The 22,939-nt window shown below is 35.5% G+C and overlaps 1 protein-coding gene across 1 annotated transcript in view; it reads left to right on the top strand.

The window, feature by feature from the left end:
- The window catches only part of LOC141702745 (tyrosine decarboxylase 2-like), a gene marked incomplete at its 3' end in the record, with an annotated part of 42,147 nt that overhangs the window by 2,876 nt on the left and 16,332 nt on the right, over window positions 1–22,939 (top strand). The window contains exons 2-9 of the mRNA XM_074506370.1: window positions 909–1,012; window positions 1,374–1,446; window positions 1,595–1,825; window positions 2,180–2,343; window positions 2,675–2,818; window positions 3,138–3,197; window positions 3,822–3,986; window positions 4,404–4,460. Coding sequence (XP_074362471.1) covers window positions 909–1,012; window positions 1,374–1,446; window positions 1,595–1,825; window positions 2,180–2,343; window positions 2,675–2,818; window positions 3,138–3,197; window positions 3,822–3,986; window positions 4,404–4,460 — 998 coding nt within the window. The remainder of the gene's footprint in view (window positions 1–908; window positions 1,013–1,373; window positions 1,447–1,594; window positions 1,826–2,179; window positions 2,344–2,674; window positions 2,819–3,137; window positions 3,198–3,821; window positions 3,987–4,403; window positions 4,461–22,939) is intronic.

Raw genomic sequence — 22,939 nt, 5'->3', positions numbered from 1 at the left:
ATGCACCGGTTCCATTTTTACTCCATAAAAAATGATGCTCTATCAATTAATCAACCAAACCTTTGATTTTTGATGGAGTTGTTAATAGCCATCAATTGGTGGGACCCACACAAATGTATCAATTTTTCATGACTTTATGGATTACCAACTCTAATCTCAAGGAAGACACGGTTCTTTTATATATTTACTAATTTAATATTATTTAAATTTTAAATTTATTTAAAATCTTGAAATTGATAATATAAATATTGTATATAAATATATAATCAAAATGATTCAAAATTTAAATTTTTATTAATTAATATACTTTTAGTTATTATAATTAATGTTGTTGGCGGTAATGAACCCTCAACTATTAATAATACTTTTAGATTATCTATATTTCTCGTATTATATTGGATATATATAATTTATTTCATGAATAGTAATTGATGAATTGATGAAGTTTTGCGGGTGCATAAAAATTAAGAAAAAAAATTGTTTTAATGTATATAATAACTAACTCCATCGATTGAATTGATGAATTGATGCCCTTAACGGGTGCATACGCTGACGTTCCAACAAGCCAGTCCATATATATCCAATATTTGCACACTTCACATACCAACGTCAACATATAAAATATGATCTGCCACTAAATTTTGTCTTTCTTGTTGTAATTGAACACAAAAATCAAAACTTTCTCTAATTTCCTTAACGTGGGTTTATAATATTTGCTTTTTCATCTGAAATACAGGATAAAAACCCAAGTTTAGAGATGTAAGTCTCTATCTATCATGACCCACATTTGTAAATTTGATAAAAAAAATGCAATCTTGAAGTGATTTTTGTTGGTTTTTATGTGTGTGTGTATTGGAGGTGTTTGATAATTTGGTTTCCTGAAATAGGTAGGGATGGTGTGTTAAAACCAATGGATGCTGAACAACGGAGAGAAAATGCACATAAGATGGTAGACTTTATTGCTGATTATTATAAAATGATTGAAACTTTCCCTGTACTAAGCCAAGTTGAGGTATGCTTTTCTAGTGTTCTTTAAGATTATAAGTATGATTGTTTGTGTTTCGTTTTGGCAGTTTTATACGTTCATTGTTTGGCTGTATGGGATTATATTAACATGGAATTAATTCATATGCCAATGATTTTAGTGATTTTAGGGCACTTGGTGACATTTTGTTTTTTCAAGATTGTATGTTGATTATGGTAGGGGCATCGTAGAGATTGACAATTGATGCCACTGTATAAATCTTATTCGGTTTCAGTTAGTTTAGGCTTAACTGTTGGTTACTGGACTATTAATCTTTCATGAATGTTATCTATATGTGAATACTATTTGTACAATTCTGAATAATAGTTAAGATGATCAATTTATGCAGCCAGGCTATTTATGTAACCTACTGCCTCATTCTGCACCTGATCAGCCTGAATCTTTGCAGAATGTTCTTGATGGTGAAGTTTCTTGCTACCACATGAGCATAAAACCTCAAAATGAATTTATATTTTTTTGAAATTTTATATTCTTTGATTTGGAAAAAATACAAGTTAAATTAGTTTAGATTGTAAATGATGTGCAATACTATATGTATTTTCGTGGCAGATATTCAGGCAAAGATATCGCCTGGGGTTACCCACTGGCAAAACCCAAACTATTTTGCTTATTTCCTATGTAATAGCAGTGTGGCGGGTATTCTTGGAGAGATGTTGAGTGTTGGTATTAACATGGTAGGGTTTAGTTGGATTACTTCCCCTGCAGCAACAGAACTTGAAATGATTGTTTTAGATTGGCTTGCCAAACTACTCAAGCTCCCTGACCATTTCCTTTTCACAGGTAATTGTTTCATACTTTTAAATGTCATAGATTCCTTTAATTCGTATATTTTTTAGGCAATATATGTTATATTATAGGTAGGAGAATTAACTTAATTAAGATAATTAGAATTTATAATATGGGCTTAAGTTGTATAAATAGAGGACACTAGTATTATCATATGCTGTAAGGGAACTATATGGTGAGAATTGGTACCTGGATAACTAATTTAGATTGTACATGCTAATAATTGGCTTAAAGGATGAGCAATCTCGTCTTTGAATATGCTTCTGTAATCTTTTCTTTGTTCAATATAAAGTTATATGATCAAATTGTAAGCGATAATTGATCGTGCATGGGCTTTCCCTTAAGTAGGACATGGCGGTGGAGTAATACAAGGCACTGCAAGCGAAGCTGTTCTAGTTGTACTTTTGGCTGCCCGTGACAAAGTTTTAAGAAGAACTAGAAAAGATGCCCTTGAAAAGCTTGTGGTGTATTGTTCAGATCAAACTCATTCCTCCTTACAGAAGGCATGTCAGGTACATGTACACTTTTCACAGTGCAGTATGTGATCTCTTTTGTTTTTGAACAATATGCTTTTAGCATATATTAAGGATTTTAATGATTTGTTTGTGTCATTCAACTTATCTAGACAATCAGGAACATATATGTGACTGCAATAATGATACTGCAATCATAATGTGTAATATAGAGATTTTTGCAAACACTGTAGATTTCACATACCCTTCATGTAATATTCTTAAGATCTCAAATTTGCTTAAATTAGTATATCAAGAGTTATACTTAGCTACATGTTGAATGTTTTCTAAATTTTATTGATTTTTAGTTAACAATATTTCTTGGGTGCAGATAGTGGGAATATATCCTGAGACCTGTCGGGCGTTGAAAACAGAGTCATGCGATGAATATTCCCTCTTTGCTGAAATACTTGAACAAGCAATCCCGGATGATACTACCGCCTCTAGGTTGATTCCCTTATTATTATGTGCCACTGTAAGAAATGAATATATATAGCTATAAGAAAAGCAATCCATTTTCATTTTTCAAGCCGATAGTTTTAGAAAATGTGACCATGTTGTGTAAAATGTGACAGAGTTCTGTCAGATGTATTATATATTAAAAAACCGAAAGTCATCCTATCAACTTCAGGTAACCGGAAATTGTGGTCATGAGTACATTGTGTTCTATATTGTTTTCAGTAATGAATAACTGAAAGTCACGGTCTTCATTGTAATATAAGTTAAACAGTGTTCATGTACAAATTCTAAGCATTATTTTATACTAAAGAAATTTTGTATGCATGCTCATTCAGGTTGGTACTACTTCCTCAACAGCTGTGGATCCTTTGCTTGAACTAGGAAAAATTATCGAGGTTAAAAATTCATTTAATTCGTTAAAAAAGATGATAGATAGTCCTGAAATACTTGGATGCATATCTATTTGGACTTCGTAGTATATTTCCATGAAATTCTCAGGCATTCCCAAACCAAATGATAAATTGAAATTTTATATGGTTTGGACTTTTTAAATGTTAATGATGAGTTCGTCATGGTAATTTTATTACTATAGACAGGCAAGTGACGGTAGATAATGAGTTAAATGATCATAATTTGCTTACCATTCCCTTAAAATCGTCCTGCTCCTTTTTACGTGAGATCAACAATGATCCAATTTTTCCCATTAAATAACACCCTGCAAAACTGGGGTGCCTTGCATATCCATATGTTTATGGACCAGTATTATGAGCTTTTGTTTATCCCTGTAATAGGTCAGATCCATATATAAGCTACTTGGCTTAGGTACTAGATCATGAAACGAAAAGCTGCAATATAAGATATATATACTGTGTTTACCTTTGACTTTAAACATAACAAAGAAACAATCATCTAGTATTTGCAGAACCTTTTGATAGTAGGATGCTTTTAATTCTTTATGTATTTTGTTGACTCCTGCAATTTAAGGTGATTTAACTATATGGGTACATAACCTTTAACATATGAAAGGAATATGGTTGCTTGTGGATGCTGTATATGCTGGAAGTGCTTGCGTATGTCCAGAGTTCCGCCATTACCTTGATGGAGTTGAAGAAGCTGACTCATTTAACATGAATACACATAAATGGCTTTTAACAAACTTTGATTGTTCAGCCTTGTGGGTTAAGGTGTGTAATACTGTTTTGATGCATATTCAATGTTATGTGTGGTACTTCATTTGTCATGCCATGATGGTTTTACTTCATTAACTTTCTATTGCTGGAGATCATTTTTTTGCGGTATGCCACTAGCTAACTATTTTTGTATCGGTGGCCAACGATGTTTCATACCTTTATTGTAATCCTTCGCATTCTACTATATTAAAATCTGGATGTACAGTACCACTCACTTTTATGGTTAAATGATAATCTATCTTTTTGCTAGTTGTATATATCTTGATAGATCTAATATCTCATTTTGGTGTATTGAATGGAAAACTAGTGGAGTACTTCCGTTCACCAGAATATAGCAAGTTCATACTTCGCATTTCCTATGTTTTTGGTCATCCATTTTTTTGTTCACGAGTATTTTTATTTTCCCAACAGGAACGCATTGCTCTAATACATTCCTTGTCAACAAATCCCGAGTTTCTTAGAAATAAAGTAAGTAACTTTATAGAACTACATGTAATTGTCATTATTTATTTTAGTGACATCATAAAGACGGTATGTAGATTGGTCTGTCATGCTAGAAGTTAAAACCTTGCATTTGAATATATATTTAGTATGGACTACTGATCTCCAGTTCATTTAACCTTGCTTTAGTATTATGTTAAAGTTGGGATACTTGGCTGTTTTATCATTAAAAAATGTTGAGTTTTGAGAATTCTTACACGAAGCAACTAGCTAAGTAAATTTATTATATACATTATATCTAAGCTTAGACCGTCTTGAATATCACTGTAAGTGCTAAAGTGTTGGGTGCAAGGATTTATTCTGGGATCAAGCAAACTATAGTAATGTTATTCTAGTCCATTATGTTATCTATTGTACATGGGGTCTTAGTTGGGCAGAAAAGACCTACCCTTAGTGTATATCCGCAAAAACTGATGCTTGATAGATTGGCGGGGCATGATTACTATTGTCTTTTGGATGGCTATTTGAGATATAATCAGATTTGTATCGCTCCAGAAGATCAAGAAAAGACTACATTCACATGTCCTTTTGGTATTTTTGCATTCCGAAGAGTTCTTTTGGGCTATGAGGAGCACCAGCCACATTTCAGAGATGCATGATGGCTATCTTCTCTGATATGATTGGTCAGAATGTGGAGGTGTTCATGGACGATTTCTCTATGTTTGGTGATTCATTTGATGAGTGCTTGCAGAATCTAGGCGACGTTCTCAAGAGATGTGTTGAGACCAATTTGGTTCTCAATTGGGAAAAATGTCACTTTATGGTGCGATAGAGCATTATTCTTTGGAACAAGGTCTCTAGTAAGGGTCTTGAGGTGGACAAAGCCAAAGTGGGGGTCATCGAAAATCTTCCCCCACCAATTTCTGTTAAAGGAGTTCGTAGTTTTCTTGGTCATGCGGGCTTCTACAGGCGGTTCATCAAGGACTTCTCAAAAATTTCTAAACCTTTGTGCAATCTTCTGGAGAAGGATGTCCCGTTTAAGTTTGATGATGAGTACGTGGCTACTTTTGAGTTCTTAAAGAAGTGTTTAATCACGGCACCTGTCATAACTGCACCTGATTAGAGTGAACCATTTGAGATGATGTCTGATGCAAGTGACTATGCAGTTGGAGCAGTTCTTGGGCAAAGAAAGAATAATATATTTCATGTAGTCTACTATGCTAGTAAGACTCTTAATGGCGCTCAACTGAACTACACTACTATGGAGAAAGAACTTTTGGCTATCGTCTATGGTTTTGAGAAATTTCGATCTTATCTGCTGGGGACGAAGGTGACAGTTTTCACTGATCACGCTGCCATTCGATATTTCGTCTCGAAGAAGGACACGAAGCCTAGATTGATTCAATGGGTTCTTTTACTCTAGGAGTTTGAATAAGAGATCAAGGACATAAAAGGGACTGAAAATCAAGTCGCTGATCATCTCTCGCGTTTAGAGGATCCAATTGCAACTTCACTGGATAAGACATTAATAAATGAGTCTTTTCCCGATGAGCAGCTGTTTGGAGTGCAAGAGGAAGAACTGTGGTATGCAGACATTGTGAACTACCTTCTGAGTAATATCATACCTCCCGACTTGTCATACGCTCAAAGGAAGAAGTTTCTGCATGAAGTGAAGTGGTATATATGGGATGAGTTGTTTCTTTTTCGACAAGGAGCTGACCAAATCATCAGGAGATGTATTCCTTATAGAAAAATGGGGGGGATCTTGCGAGATTGCCACTCAACGGCTTATGGAGGACATTATGGTGGAGAAAAGACAGCAGCTCGTATTCATCAAGCAGGTTTCTTTTGGCCGAATTTGTTTAAAGATGCTCATCAGTTCATTTTGAAATGTGATCGATGTCAACATGTGGGTAATGCCTCTTAATGTGCTTCTCGAGGTTGAAGTCTTCGATGTTTGGGGAATTGACTTCATGGGGCCATTTGTCTCATCTTGTAACAATCAGTATATCTTGTTGGCAGTTGATTATGTGTCGAAATGGGTTGAAGTTAAGGCATTACCAACAAACGATGCGAAAGTAGTGCTTAATTTTCTTCACAAGCAGATATTCACAAGATTTGGAACTCCAAGAGTCATAATCAGTGATGAGGGGTCGCATTTTGCAATCGCAAGTTCACTACTATGATGCAAAGGTATAATGTGAATCATCGCATTGTTACGGCTTATCATCCTCAGACGAATGGTCAAGCTGAGGTGTCTAATAAAGAGATCAAGCGCATTTTAGAGAAGGTAGTGTGTCAATCAAGGAAAGATTGGTCTTTGAAGTTTGACGAAGCTGTTTGTGCATATAGAACAACATACAAGACACCATTGGGAATGTCGCTGCTTAAGTTGGTTTATGGTAAGGGGTGTCATTTGCCGGTGGAGCTAGAGCATAAAGCGTATTGGGCTTTGAAGAAGTTGAATCTGGACTTAGATGCAGCTGAAAAGAAGAGGATGCTTCAATTGAATGAACTCGACAAATTTCGACTTCAAGTATATGAAAACAATAAAATATATAAGGAGAAATTCAAGAGGTGGCACGATAGGGGTCTAGTGCTCAAATCATTTGTGTCGGGGCAACAAATTCTTTTGTTTAACTCTCGTCTTCATCTTTTTCCTCGAAAGTTGAAGTCAAGGTGGTCAGGGCCGTTTGTTGTCAAAACTGTGTTTCCACATGGAGCAGTGGACATTTTTGAGAATGATCAGGGCCAAGCATTCAAGGTAAATGGTCAGAGGTTGAAGCATTACTATGATGACACGGCAAACCGCGAGGTGGTTAGTGCCGTTTTATTGTCCGTTTGATCTCGCATTTCTATGTCGAGCTAACGACGTGTTAGGTCACACAACACTGTAGAAGGGGGTTGAATACAGTGTAGAATACAATTGAATCAATTTCAAAAACAAGTAACAGTAAACATATATATTCGATATAATAAACTCTGTTACAATGGAACTGTTCTCTCTCAGTGATGAACAAATATCACGAGAGCTTCTAGGTTACAATGTATGATCTTCTCAATAATGATAACACATATAGTGTAAACCTATGTCTGTGTTTATATAGTACACAGTTACAAGATAACTTCTAATTGATATGGAATATAATTCTGTCTCCTAAAATATATCAATCAGATATCTTATACAATTCTTTCAGTCCTCTAACTCTTTCCATGCATATCTTCTTTTGTATTAGTCTCAATCTTCTTTCCTGTAAATCAGCTTCCTTCCTTAACTGTAAGTACTCTCGTACTTAAGTTCTGATATGCATCTTCTGATATTTATCTTCTAATAATCTAAGTTCTGATATCCTTAAGTTCTGACTTCCAGTAAGTACTGATTCCAGTAAGTACTGATATTTTCTATTTATTAAGATCTGAAAACTAAACATGAAACATATTAGACATGACATCTCAAATATATCTAACAATCTCCCCCAACTTGTAAATTATGCAAAAATATACAAGTTAATAGATTTGATGATATCAAAAACATTTAAGTTCAAATATAATGAGAGTTTAATAAGACTATTAACTACAACTTATGGTCCTTGTAGTTTTACCAACTTCACTGGATCAATCTGAATCCATAATGATTCTTAACAAAATCTCTTACCAGCTTGTCTTCAGCTTTCCTCAGAATTTCAACTAACTGTGCTTTGACCTGCATCAGTTATTCCTCTTTACTATCACCAATTTGATAAATGGTTGTTCTAAGAGCTTGAATTGATGTTCTTTCAAGTCCATCATCAAGTCTGATAGCTCTAGGATGTGAATAGTTTTCATTATAACATAAGCATTTTCCTTTCAGAATAACTTCTACCTTAGCAGAATTCTTCAGCATAGGAATTTCTCTTCCATCACCTTCATTAATCATTTGTATATACTAAGAAGTCTTTGTACCAGAGATTCGGAATAGATCTCTTATAGCCTTCAAAATGTATTCTGACCATCTTGTTGTAACATCAAATTTTACTTCCAGAAGATGGTGAATATGTTGAAGTTCTCTGATATACTTCTTTAGCACATCAGTATCATCTAGTCTGTAAGTTAATCCATCATTGAGAAATAAAATCAATTTCTCCTTTAGATTATTCTTATCATGAGCATCTATCACAATTTGAGCAGACAACACTTTGTCAAGGTGCTTTTGTTTAATTTGTTCATATGGTTTGTCTGTCAATATGAAAGGATCTCTTAGAGTAACTTCTACTCATGTTTGTATCTTCTCTTCATCAGAACCTAATCCAGCTTCATCTCTAAGTTGCTTGGATCTCAACCCAAATGTTGTGAGTTGATTCATCATAAGATTGGATTTTGGTTCAACTGGAGTAGCTTTCTTCCATAACAGCTTCTTCTTATCAGCAATTGTCATCTTTTCCAAATTAACTTGATCAGAATTTGCTGTTTCTTCTATAACTTGTTCTTCATTCTGAACAACTTGAGCAGTGTCAGAGGTTGTCTTAGATTCTTCAATTATCTTTCTTCTCTTCAAAATTTGAACAGTTTCATCTTCTATCAAATCATCATCATGCATTGTAGTTTGATAGACTGGAACGGAAGAACTGCTCTTTTTCTCAATCTTTAAAGGTTCACCAACCTTTTCTTTTCCTTTTGACTTAGGATCAATCTCAGTTTGTGATCTAGTCTTGGACTTTGAAGTCTCAGAATTTGACTTTTCCCTGATCACAATGCCTTTTTCCTTAGGCCTTGGAGATTTCTTCGCATCAGAAACTTTAGACTTAGGATTTGTCTTCTCAGCTGTAAATCTAGCTTCTTCCTCCTTGAGAGTTTCCAAATCCATTCCTGGATTTTGTTTCAGAAATAATCTTCTAGCTATCTCCTCATCAAGTGTCTGGATTTTAGGATTTTTATAATAAACAATAGTCTGCTTCCCTTTTAGCTTCAGAGTTTGTAAAAACTTCTGAGAGTCTTTAGATCCTGACTAAATCAGAATATCAGAACTTGACATCAAACTTTGCTTATCAGAACTTGACTTGTTCTGTGTAGAAGATTTTCCTTGAACTTTTGCTTGACATCTGCTCTTATCAGAGTTTCCTTGGTCATCACCTTTATCATCCTTTTTCTTCAGTATTTGAGTAGGTGAGCATTTAGACTTAACTACCTTCTCCTCCTTTTTGGCATCATCAGGAAGTAAAGAAGAAGTTCAACTGAAGATTGGATTTCTTCCAATTGAGCTTTCTGAGAAACTTGGTTATCCAGGACCTCATCAATTTGGGCATGTTGCTTCTCTTGAATCTTCTCAATGGCTTCAAATTTCTCAAGAGTATGTCTGATATATCTTTTCTTGTCAAGCTTGATCTGTAGATCTAGCTTATCAGCATGTTCCTTTAGTGTATCAACATTTTCATGAGTAGAAGAATGTAGACCTTGAAGATGTTTGGTAGATAGAGCAGTGATCTTGAGTGTGTCTTTAAATCAGCATTTGTGACCAACTCATCAGCTTTAGCAATATGCTCTGTCAGAACGTTAGAACTTGGAATGAAATCAGTGTCATTCCACTTCTTGGTCCACTCCACACCTCTGTGAGTATCCTCCCAAGGAATAGGTGCTTCCTTTTTAACAAATTTTTTTCACTAATGCTTCCTTGCCTAGAATGGGAACTGGAGTCTCAACAGAAACACTGTCATCAGAACTTGAGGAAGACTCATTATGTTCTCACAGCACAACAGTGTGTGAAGTAACTGGAGATTCAGGAACAGCTTCATTTAAATTCCGAACATCAGAATTTATCTCCAGAGCTGGTGTGGTCGGTATAGATGGTATCTCAGCATTTAAAATTGGAAAATGAGTTGAAGATTGTTGAGCTTCTTTAGATGGAGCTTCCAGATAAAGAACATTTGGTATATTCAAATTATGAATATCTATTTCAGAAGTTGTAGCTTGTTCTTTAGCATCACATGTAGCTTTAATAGGAGAAACAGGGGGTGTTGACACAGTATCCTGAGCTTGAGTAGGGAATGGCAGAGCTTCAATTACCACAGGTTCTGATGAGATCAGAGATTCCTGATCCCCTTCCTCAACTTTATTTGACTCCTCAGATACAGGCTTGGCCTAGTACCGTTCTGCCCTCATTTTCTTTAGTCTCCTTGCCAGTGAAGGAGTTATTTTTGCAGCTTCAGAACTTACAGATTTCCTCTTCAAAGTATCAGAACTTTGAGCTGCAGTTTCTTTCTGAGAAGTAACATTGTCAGCTCCAACTATCACAGGTTCTGATGCATGAACCCGTGCTTCAACTGTTTCCTCTTCACTATCAGATTCATCTCTGAGAATCATCTTCCTTCTCTTTTGTGGAAGTTGAGGAACAGACTTTGTCCTCTTTGGCCAGGAAGATAAAGATCTGATGGTATGTGCTGATGATTCAGGTTGAGATGATTTAGTTGATGGTTTGACAGATGTCCTGATGGTAAATGTTGGTTATGGTTGAGAAGTTTGAGGTGTATGGGTAGTGGTGGTAGGTGCTGATGGTTGAGGTTCAGATGGTTGGACATCAGGATATATTGCAGTATATGTAACTGGATCATAGGTTTTTAAGGCATGTTTGACAGATAAAGGAATTTGGAGGGGTCTTAACACAGCCTTCTTATTATCAGTAGATAATAAGTCATTAAAAGCTCTTTTAGCTAGTCTAAATGGTGAAGGTGATTCACTAGCTAATTGGGGCTTATCAGAACAACAAACACTATAGATAAGCTGACATAATCTAGCAAAATAGACAGTATTTGTGACGCCCTCAATCTCGGGTTTAGGAAATGAGGACTCACACACCTCTAATCTAATAATTAAATATGCATAAACCCCGATTAACTACTAACAGGATCAACATGATAAAGTATGAGACAAGATTACAACTACCAATCACAAAATATAACTTACAAACCCAAAATATTATTAAATAACCAACATCGATTCCGGCTGGGAACCGACAGATAACTCATTGTATCTTTATACACTTCTTTCTAGGCACAAGCTCACTCATAAATACCACTACCTGCTCTGGCAACCGGAAGCCCTCAACATGGTAGGGACCACCAGGTACGCTCTTACGAGCAGTGCGCCTAAGCCTGGCCATCTTCTTGCTTAACTGCCATGGTTAGATTAAAACAAAACAAATGAGTATAAAACTTAGCAAGTAACTATATAGCAGTTCTACAATATCAAATCAAATTATGCTTTAACAAACTCAGGGCATTCTACTTTATTTGATCTAGGTGGCAGATTCCCAGCATTTGGGTTAAGGAAAGGTATCTGAAGAATAGTAGGGGCTTTCAAGGAACAAGGCTCAAAGCAGGACGAAAGCCGACATTCATCACAAATTATTAAAGGATCAGAATAGATCTTTCGATAGAGGAAAGTAACAGTATTTCAATATATATAGAATCAATCATATGATCAATAATTTCAAGAATCAGGGTTCTCGAGCTTTAAGCTCCACAATAACATAATCAACTTTTTTCAAAGTAATATAAACCATTTTCATTTTCAAGAATCAATTTACTGAATAGAAAGTTTCAGTTCCCTTTTAATAATCATTTAGAACCCTTGATTGGATCACTTTATCTTTCCTTTTCATTATATACGAGTGATCAGCCCGTATCGACCTCCATTCTGGTCTTTAAGGTACCAATCGGCATAATTTCAGCCTTAAGTTGGACTAGCCCCGCTAGCCTCTTACCATGACTGGACTAGTCCCACTAGCCTCTTACGTCCCAATCCAATCCATCAGGAATTCATTTGGAAAAACCTTGAGTTGGAAAAACAAATAGGTTTTCAAAAATTCATTTTATCATTACCAAGCATTTGAAATCATTCGGACTCTTTCAAGTCGAAACTCATTCTTAAATCAGATTTTAAGGAAACAAAGGGAGTAATTCAAAGGTACGCAAGGAACAATTCACAAGAATTCTGTATCAAGGAGAACAAGGCACTAAATTAGAAGGATCAACATTGATTTAGGGATCAATAGGGTGATCAAGAGAAACAGGGTATCATTAAACAGGGTTAACAAGAATAATCAAAGGGTCCAATATAATCCATGGCTTAATAGGTAACTTGAACAGAAAGACAGATTATCAAAGGGTGAAATCAATAGGCTTATCAATAACAGGTTATCAAGAACAAGGGTACTTCAAATCAATATCAGGGTTTCATAAAACAAGGGTTTCATACTTAAACAGTTCAATACTCTACATGGTATGAACAACATTCTCTTTATAACCATTTACACAAGTAATCAGAGTTACTTGCCTGGATTTGCTTTCCTGAAGGTTGAACTACTGCCACCTAGTAAATCCTTTCTTTTCCTAGCCTGAATGCCCTTACGCTCCGAATCTACAATAAAACCAAAATCTTAATCAGATTCTCAACTCTCGTTCCCAGAACGATCACTCTATACAATAACTCGATTATATCTTTGACTCGAGTATACGAATATAGCTTATACATATAAGCACATAGCACATAGCATATAGCATATCCCTTTCTCGTAACTTTTATATCCTTATATACTAAACAATCAAAGCGTATTCGCTTAACCTTGGCTATTTCTCAAATCACACTAATATAACTCTTTTACGATCATAGCTATCACTTATAGCTCTTAATAACAAACGATTTAATTTCCTTTTTATTCCTTAATTCGAACCATACATACAAAACACATCCACATATATTCAATTTCAATCTCACACATTCATGCACAACTAATGAAATTTACAAGATTCATTTATTCACTTTAACCTTATCCTTTTTAATCGAAAATCCGAATCATAAACACATTAAGGGTCAAAATCAACTTCTTTTAATCATCAAAATTCGAACACAACACTACTTAATCTTTATCATGCAATCAAACTCTTACTTAGCCATTAAATCAACTTAATTTCACCTTTTTACTCCTAAGAACCCATTCGGGTTTTTCCATAAATCAACATACAAGAATGGATTTTTAATATGCAAGGCAATACATCACATTTCCCACTTATTTTAGTCCTTAACTAGATCATTCCATTCACTTAAACACCAAATCATGCATCACCTAACTCATTCAACCAACATGTATTCACTTAATCAACAATTAACCCCTTTTATCTCATTTTTCATTCGGCAAGAACATAATCTACAACTCAAGGACTAATCAATAACATGCACACCTTGATTTTCTTTAAAACTAACTTGCAATCACTTTTAGGCCATATGAACTTAGTGTTTACCAAGATTAACTCACAAAATCAAATTTCTCTTCTTAGTTAGCATAAAGCCGAATGATAAACTCACATGCAAACCTTAATTTTTTTGATTTTTTAAGTAACAATCATTTACACACATCCATATACTTCCTAACACAATCAATACAACCATTTTATCAAGCACACACTCGAGTTTCATCAAAGAAGCAAAACCCTTTTTCAAATTTTCAAGAAACCATAACATGCAAAGTTAAAATCAAATGATCATATCATGGAAACTCCACCGGCTCTCCTTTGGATCATGGCCGGTGGTGGTCGAACTTGAGAGAGCCCATAACGGGTCTCCTCTCGAGTTTATGACCCCCAAACATGCTTGAATTCACTCTCATGGTTATGCATCAAGAAATGGTTTTTCTTGAACACCACCATAGTGATTAACCAACAAAACTTCTATAATTACTTACATGTAAATAGGAATCGAAGAGTATACCGAAAATAACAACTAAAGGTAGCAATATCTTTGAGTTTGAGTAGGTTTTGATGGTTGCATGCAAGTGAGAGAGATGAGAGATGAGAGAGCCGAGAGAGAGTGAGAGAGAGTATTCGAGAGAGAGAGGAAAGAAAAGAGAAGAGAGGGAAAGAGTGAGTGCACAGAAAAGAAAAATAAAATGGGGGAGGGTGAATGAATTTATACTCCACCAAAATAAGGGCAAAGTGGTAATCTATTAATTCCTTTTTAGCTCACACATTCTTTCTCTTTTTACTCAAATGCAACAAAATTCAAATATAAAATATATCTCTCTCGGGAAGTCGAGAATTATTGAAAATGATAATTTTAACACGTAGGTCTCGAAATTAGCTTTTTAACCATTACTCATAATGAATTTTTAAGAGAACGGTTGATTTTATATGAATTTCGCAAACTTGCTTTAATAAATACATTTTTCACATAAAATCAATTTAAAAATGCAAAGACCAACAATTAAATTCACTCATCATTTTTAAAAAGTCTCTAGGACCATTACAAAGATAACAGAACAGATTCCATGTTTTTATCTTACTCGGATGATTTTATAAAAATGCACGAAGGTTAATTAAACCTTTATTTAAATCACGTAATTCCTTTAAAATTCACAAAATTGACACAGAACACATAGTCATGCACATAGTCAAGCGATCACACATATACAGTCACATAATGACTCAGGTCTGATCATAGAATTTATCTTTCTTTAATCCTTATCCTCTTTTACGTGTACCGGGTCACGTTCAGCCTGACGGCCCGACGCTCAGCGTTTCGATTACGCTTCTCATTATTTTTACCAATCAACACGTCACTTAGGACGGAATACTTTATTACTCATTCATTTCATTCAATCACACATAATTCACATTTTATATTCTTTAATTCCTTACTAGGACGGGTTCCGTTCTACCTGATGGCCCGACACCACATCAATACTTCTAAGCAGACTCTTTAAATTGGAACGTTTATATCCACGCTCCTAAACTCTAGTATACAGATAAGACAATTAATCAGCACTTAATCACATAATTATAATCACATCATATTTCACATACTTTATTGACTTAATTATGTCGCAAAATTCTCAGTCGTCACAGTATTCCTATCTTCTGTCATCATATCCCCAATAAAGCCTAAAACAACACTTGCATAATCAAAATCAGTTTGATTAATGAGAGCATACCCAATTTGTTGACTGAGTATGGAGATTGCACTGAAATTAGAACATTTGTTGGCGAAGGCCTTTGTAATGCAGTCAAAGAAGAAACTCCATTCCCTCCTTATGTAAGGTCTCTTCAATTGACCCAGCTTTGCCAATGTCTTTTCATACCCCATACTAGCCATCATATTTCGAAGAACTGTCTCCTCAACAGTTGTATAAGCACAGTTCTCAGGTAACTGCAGTGCTTGGTGAACTGTAGTCAAAGTCACGACATGCTCATCCTCCCCTATTGTAAAGATAATACTTGAGCACCACCATCATCATAGATTCCACTTCTCCAAAACTCCAACACTTGTGTAATATCCGGGATATATCGTGTAATTATTTTTGCTATTATATAATTATTATGTGTGTTCAGTATATATTCTGTGAGCTAATTGTTAAGTGTTATCTGTACTTGAATATTCAAAAATAATATTAATTGAGTATTTTAATTTTTATATGTCCAAAATAAAATATAGATAATTGTCATATCTTCCTAATTATTTTTATGTTGGTTTATGGATTTATAAGAATCATATGAAATTTCTAAAATCTTTTTCCGGGTAATTAAAATATATTTTATAAAAACGGGAACCAACCGACGTCAACCGTTGTTACGTTTTTGGAACCCGAAACTCTTTCGAAAACTCCTTCCTAACCTAATTGTAATATTCCGAGCATATTCCATGTTTCGACTTTTTCGATCTGGCGTACGGTTTGTCCTGCGCGGGTCCCAGCGCAACATTTTCGATACAATATTCGTTTCGGTAAATCAATAAAACCCGTATTTTCGATAAACGGGAGCTTTTTACTAAACTATCACAATTATCACTTCGTAATACGTGTAACCAGGCGCTGAGACCAAGACCGCAGTACAAATTGTACTGATTTGGATAATTATCCCGAAAACCGATACCGTTTGGATCAGTTTTTACAAATAAACGTACCGTTTTATATCCGGAATGATCCAACGGGATCCTAATTTTCCGTAATTATAAATAGCCTTTTACCGTATTTTATTTCGTATCAAAAGCATTTGCAGACAGATAATTATATAATTTTCAGAGAAAAACCCGAATTTCCTAAAACTGTTCTAAGAATCAAACAAGCATTTGGAGGTGTTATTGAATTCGGTTTGGAAAGCTCGAGTAACCAATCTGAAGGTCTTGAAGAGCTCTACCAGATTCTGTAATCCATACACCTGCAGAAATCAAGGTTATTTTTCTAAAAATTTATTTATTTTCGAATTTATTTTATTAAAAATATGAATTTTTGTTCGGATGATTGTTTGTTTGATTTGATGATTGCATGTTGTAGAGCTTGTTTTCCTGATGATTTTCATATGTCATACGTCTGATTTGGAGTTCAATAACATGTTCAAATTTGAGTTTGATTTTCAAATTTTAAAATTAGGGTTTATAACCCGTATGAATGTTTTTAATTGAAATTTGGGGGTTTCTTATTCTGTGATGGATTGATGTTGTGTTATAGTGGGTTGTGTTCTCTGTGAAATTTGTAATATAGTCGTATAAGTTTCATGAACCAACGAGGTCTGTAGAGAAGGGAGTTGTGTTTTAAAGTTTTCCGATGTTCGCCGGAAACTGGAAAATTTCACGGCCAAATTCCGGCCAACTCAGGGATTGTTAGGATGAATTGATTGCATGGTTGTGTTCCTGGTAACCTGTAGATGTGATCTGGAGGTGTTGGTGGGGTGAGGACACTGAGAACGTGTTCTCCGACCATCCCCGACTTTTTCCGGTGACTGGACTGCAAAATTGCAGTTTGGTCCCTGCAGTTTTGAAAACGATGCAGTTTGGTCCCTGTAGTTTCCAGACTTTGCAAAAATTGGATTTCTGTTTTAAAAATGTTTAAAAATCATATTTCCTATTTATTTTTATTATAAAAATTCATTTTTAATTTCTGAAAATTCTAAAAATTATTATTTTAATTCTGAAAATTATTTTTAATTCACAAATAAATCTAAATTAATTAGTTAATTAATTCTAGTTAATTTCTAATTGATTAATTGGTCAATTAATTCGAAAAATAATTGATTAATTGATTTAATTAATTATTAATTGATTTTAATTAATTATTTAATTAGATTTAATTATTTAAAAATTATTTAAAAATTCTGAAAAATAGTTTCGAGCTTTAAAATATTATTCTAAATTATTTTCAAGGCTCGATAATTATTTTAAAATTATTTCGGAGCCAGAATTGGCCAACCGAACCCTGTTTATTAACCCAAAATTGATCCAACGACCCGTTTTAATTCCGAAAAATGTTTTAAAAATCATTTTAAATACCAGAAAGCCTATTTATGACCCGAGACTTCTTTATAAATAATATATCATTGATTACGTGATGTATTATGTGCTATATGTGACTTGTTAATTGACTATCGGTCTATATATTCAGTGTTTACTTGATTATCGCATAACTTTCAATCCGTTAATCGGATTTGGGTAAAACGAAGGGTAGATAGAAGTATGTGTTGAATAGAATTCCATAAGTAAATTATTGATAGATGCTTATGATATATGAGCAGAAGAGGCAAGACGTAGGAAAGGGAAACAGATAGTTGAGGAGTAAGACGCTTGTGATTGGAAGCGAGTGCAGTGTAGTATGCTAATATCTGGCAAGTGTTCTGAACTTTCTCGAGATATTGTAGTATTTGATAGTCAGATTGATATTGCAAGTGCTTTGAAGCACTGAAACCTAAACTCTGATTCCAGTTATTGTTCTTGAGCCATAAACCTTATTATTTCTAGACCATTGACTGTTGTATACCTAAACACAAATCTCAAGTATACGATATTACTCCACAAATACATGTAAACAAAATCCCAAACACTGAACTGAATTACTTGTACATTCAATCATTGTATCCTATGCTTTGAAAGCCCAAATCTTTGAAACCCTGAAATGTTGATTCCTTTGTTATCCAATTCTTTCATTACCCAGCATCCAAGCTTTTAAATTGCCTTATTGATCCTTACAAGGATTGAAACCCTTTCATTGTTAAACATTTATTGTTGTTAATGATTTCGGTTATTGTTTATTATTGCATATTCTGCTATTATGTTAGAATTGGATTGTTTTTATAAAATTATAGACCAGATTCGTGGTCAGACCATATAATGGTCAAGTTAGGCCAATGTGTGCCTTGGATCCAGTAGTTAGAGCAATGTTGTGTGCCTTGCTCGGGGTTAGTGCGTGACTGATCAGCAGCCTAACCTTGGTTTTTTTTAAATTAAAAGTATAGTATCCAATTCTAAATCATAATCCATTGTTCACTTGATATCATAATCATATTCACCTGATGATCATTATTCTCAGTTTTGTCATTGTGACTTGCTGAGCTAGTTAGCTCATTTGTGCGATGTTGTTTATATTTTTTCCAGTTAAAAAGGAACCAGTTGGTAGGAAGGATCCCCAGTCCAGCGCGAGAGCTAGGGGTTCAGGTTGAGAAAGCTGAGCTAGTAGGCTTCTTTTGGGATAATTTAAATTTATAAAAGTTTGTAATAATGTTTAATACTCAGTTTGAGTTTGAAATAGTTGGGATTTGAACGGTTTGTAATATATTAGTGTATTTGGCTTGTGTGCATACTTTAACCTGTTGCGGTCCGTGGTGGTTGGTAAGTAGGGTCACTGCATATATTATTATTATCTTTATTATTGTTATAAACAGGTTATAATTAAGGTGTGTGTGTGGATCCCAAACTTCTGACCCGGGTTTGGAGGGCGCCACAGGTTTGGTATCAGAGCCACAGGTTATAAGTCACTGACACAAGCCTAGGTTGACGGGAATGGGTAGAGGGATAGGATTAGAAGTAAGGTATAGGATGATAGAACGTCGAGAGGTTGAGTGTTATGGTATAACCGGTATTAGTATAGTTTGCGTCGTGGTACGAGATTCTTATATTACGATATGATTTCAGATAGCAGAGATGGCCGACTCTTTTATTCCCGTATCAGCTGATCACTCAGAGCCTTCAGTTGGAGCGTGATTCCTTGTTGGCTCAGATTAGAGAGTTACAGCATATCATCAGGACTACAGATGTTGATCGTGGTGTGAGGGAGCTTCGAGAGGAGATTCATGTGACACGGAGGGTTCTTGAGGCTAGGCTACATGGAGCTACACTACCTGGCAGAGGCCCTGATGCACTGCTGGGCTGGGCTACTGAGGTGATGGAGGACTTTGAGAGGCTGGCAGGACCAGAGTTTCCTTGGAGCTGAGTTAGAGATTCTGAGATGGAGATACTGAGCAGTGTTATTATGATTATGTAGTATGGACAGTAGTGTGTAGTGTGTATCAGTAGACTTTTGAGTTGTATTTATAGACTAGCGATGTTGACTAGTGAGTAGGTTATTGTACCCTTTTTGCTTTTACTTTCAAAGCGTCTTTACGCTTGTACTACCTAAAACTTTTGATCTATATATCAGTACCTTTTCTTTTCCAACACTGTCATTTACTTTATCGCACCTGTTTTACTTTACCTTATTTATTGCACCAGTATACCCTGTGATACCATGTACCCTGTTTTTCATAACTGTTTATATTCTGTAAAGAAGCATGCAATTTACTTAGTTATAACTGTTTTCAAAAAGAGATATTCCTGTTTTACAAAAATTTTCTTTTATACAAAGATTTGATTCAAAAGCTAAATAAATTGATTGATTCTTTACAGAAAATGCCTCCCAGAAGAAATACCCGCACCAACACCCAGAATGAAGAAACCAATAACAACAACAATAACAACCAAGATGATACAAACCAGAATGTGAACCCAGGACCCATGGACCCAGCAATAGCCCAGATTCTTCAAATCTTGGCCCAACAAACAGTTCACCTGGCACAACAACAGCAGAGACAGACCAATCCCCAGGTAACTTTCAAAACTTTTCAGGCAGTAAACCCACCAGAATTCAAGGGTTCCTTAGAGCCAATTGAAGCAAATGTGTGGTTAAAGGAAATAGAGAAGGCATTTGCCTTGGTAAAAGTGAAAGAGAAGCAGAAGGTTGAATTTGCAAGTTACTATCTGAAGAATGAGGCCACCTATTGGTGGGAGATGGTGAAGACATTGGAAAGCACAGATGTTATTAGTTGGGAAAGGTTTAAGGAATTGTTTTTAGAAAAGTATTTTCCTCAGTTTGTTCAGGATCAAATGGAGCTGAAGTTTTTAGAATTAAAGCAAGGGAACATGTCGGTAACAAATTATGAGGGGAAGTTTGAGGAATTGTCAAGGTATGTGCCATCGTATGTTGATACTGATAGAAAGAAAGCTAAGAGATTCCAGCAAGGCTTGAAGCCATGGATCAGAGGGAAGGTAGCTATTTTTGAATTGGATACCTATGCCGGGGTTGTACAGAAAGCTATGATCGCAGAGACAGAGAGTGAGATGTTCCAGAAAGAAAAGGAAAGCAAGAAAAGGAAAGTTGAGGGAAGTGAGGGTCAGTCACAAATAGGGAAGTTTCCAAATTTTAAGAAGGGCAAGTTTCAGCCAGGGAGAAATTTTAATTTTAGGAGACAAAATGCAGGAGACGGAGGCCAGGGCAATTGTCCAGCTAATATGAATCAGCCGAATCAGTTAAGATTAACTTTTCCAGATTGTCAAGTATGTGGAAAGAAGCATGGAGGAGTTTGTAACAAGTTGAATGTGGTATGTTTTAAATGCAACCAGAAAGGGCACTACTCGAGGGAGTGCCGAAATCATCCAGCAAGAGAGCCAGCAAATAAGGATCAGCCTATCCGGAATCCAACAGTGAAAGTTCCAGTCATTGGATTTACATGCTTTAAATGTGGGAAGCCAGGACATATGGCCAGGGATTGCAAGACACTAGCCCCAGTCAGTAATGCATTAAGGATTATGGGATTTACCCCAACAGTGAATGAGACTCCGAGGGCTAGAGTTTTTGACATGTCGGTGAAGGATGCGATCCAGGATGCGGATGTCGTGGCAGGTACGCTTAATGTGAATTCTTTATGTGCCAAAGTGTTAATAGATTCGGGAGTAACTCGATCGTTTGTTTCATAAGATTTTGTTAGTAAGTTAAATTGTCCAGTTGGGTATTTAAATGAAATAATGAATGTGGAATTAGCAAATCAAGAACGTGTAACTGTTAACCAAGTTTGTGGGAATTGTAAGATTGAGATTTCTGGTAGTAAGTTTTGTGTAGATTGATACCGTTTAAGTTAGGAGAATTTGACGTTATATTAGGAATGGATTGGTTATTTAAGCATGATGCTCAGATAGATTGTCGAAATAAGAAAGTAATGGTGAAAACGCCAGACGAAAGAATAGTAACGTTCAAGGGACAGAAGCAGGTAAAGAAGTTCTTAACGATAATTCAAGCCAAGAAGTTACTACGACAAGGATGTGAGCATTTCGTAGCATATGTGATCGACAGAAGTCAGGAGCCAGCAAAACTTGAAGATATTCCAGTTGTGAAGGAATTTCCAGACGTATTTCCCGACGAGTTACCAGGACTTCCTCCGGATAGAGAAATTGAATTTGCAATCGACTTAGCACCTGGAACCGAACCAGTATCCAAGGCCCCGTATAGAATGGCGCCCGTTGAGATGAAAGAGTTAGCAAAGCAATTACAAGAGCTGTTAGAAAAAGGAGTAATCAGACCCAGCGTATCCCCGTGGGGTGCACCGATATTATTTGTCAAGAAGAAAGATGGAAGCATGAGACTGTGCATCGACTATAGAGAGCTCAACAAGTTGACAATCAAGAATAAGTATCCGTTACCCAGAATTGATGATTTGTTTGACCAATTGAAGGGAGCCAAGTATTTCTCCAAAATCGATTTAAGATCGGGATATCATCAACTGAAAATCAAACCAGAAGATATACCAAAGACAGCTTTCAGAACAAGGTATGGACATTATGAATTTCTAGTAACGTCTTTTGGATTGACCAACGCCCCAGCAGCGTTTATGGACCTGATGAACAGAATTTTCAAGGAATATTTGGACAAGTTCGTTATAGTATTTATAGATGATATTTTGATCTATTCAAAGACGGAGGAGGATCATGCGGAACATTTAAGGACAACTTTGGAGATTTTAAGGAAAAAGAAGTTATATGCTAAATTGTCGAAGTGTGAGTTTTAGCTACAGGAAGTTCAGTTCTTAGGACACATAGTCAGTAATGAAGGGATCAAAGTGGACCCGGTAAAGATCGAGGCAATTACGAATTGGGAAAGACCGAGAACACCCACTGAGGTAAGAAGTTTCTTGGGATTGACAGGATATTATCGACGATTCGTTCAGAATTTCTCAAGAATTGTAACACCATTGACAAAGCTTACACGAAAGAATGAAAAGTTTATATGGAATGACAAGTGCGAAGAAAGTTTTCAGGAATTGAAGCGGAGATTAATCACAGCATCTGTTTTGTCACTTCCAGATGATCAAGGGAATTTCGTAATTTATAGCGATGCTTCTTACAAAGGATTAGGATGTGTTCTTATGCAGCACGACAAGGTGATTGCGTATGCGTCAAGGCAATTGAAA

Source organism: Apium graveolens, unplaced genomic scaffold (genome assembly GCF_009905375.1).
Source record: "Apium graveolens cultivar Ventura unplaced genomic scaffold, ASM990537v1 ctg5614, whole genome shotgun sequence".
Taxonomy (NCBI): Eukaryota; Viridiplantae; Streptophyta; class Magnoliopsida; order Apiales; family Apiaceae; genus Apium; species Apium graveolens.
This window is presented reverse-complemented; position numbering and strand designations above follow the sequence as displayed.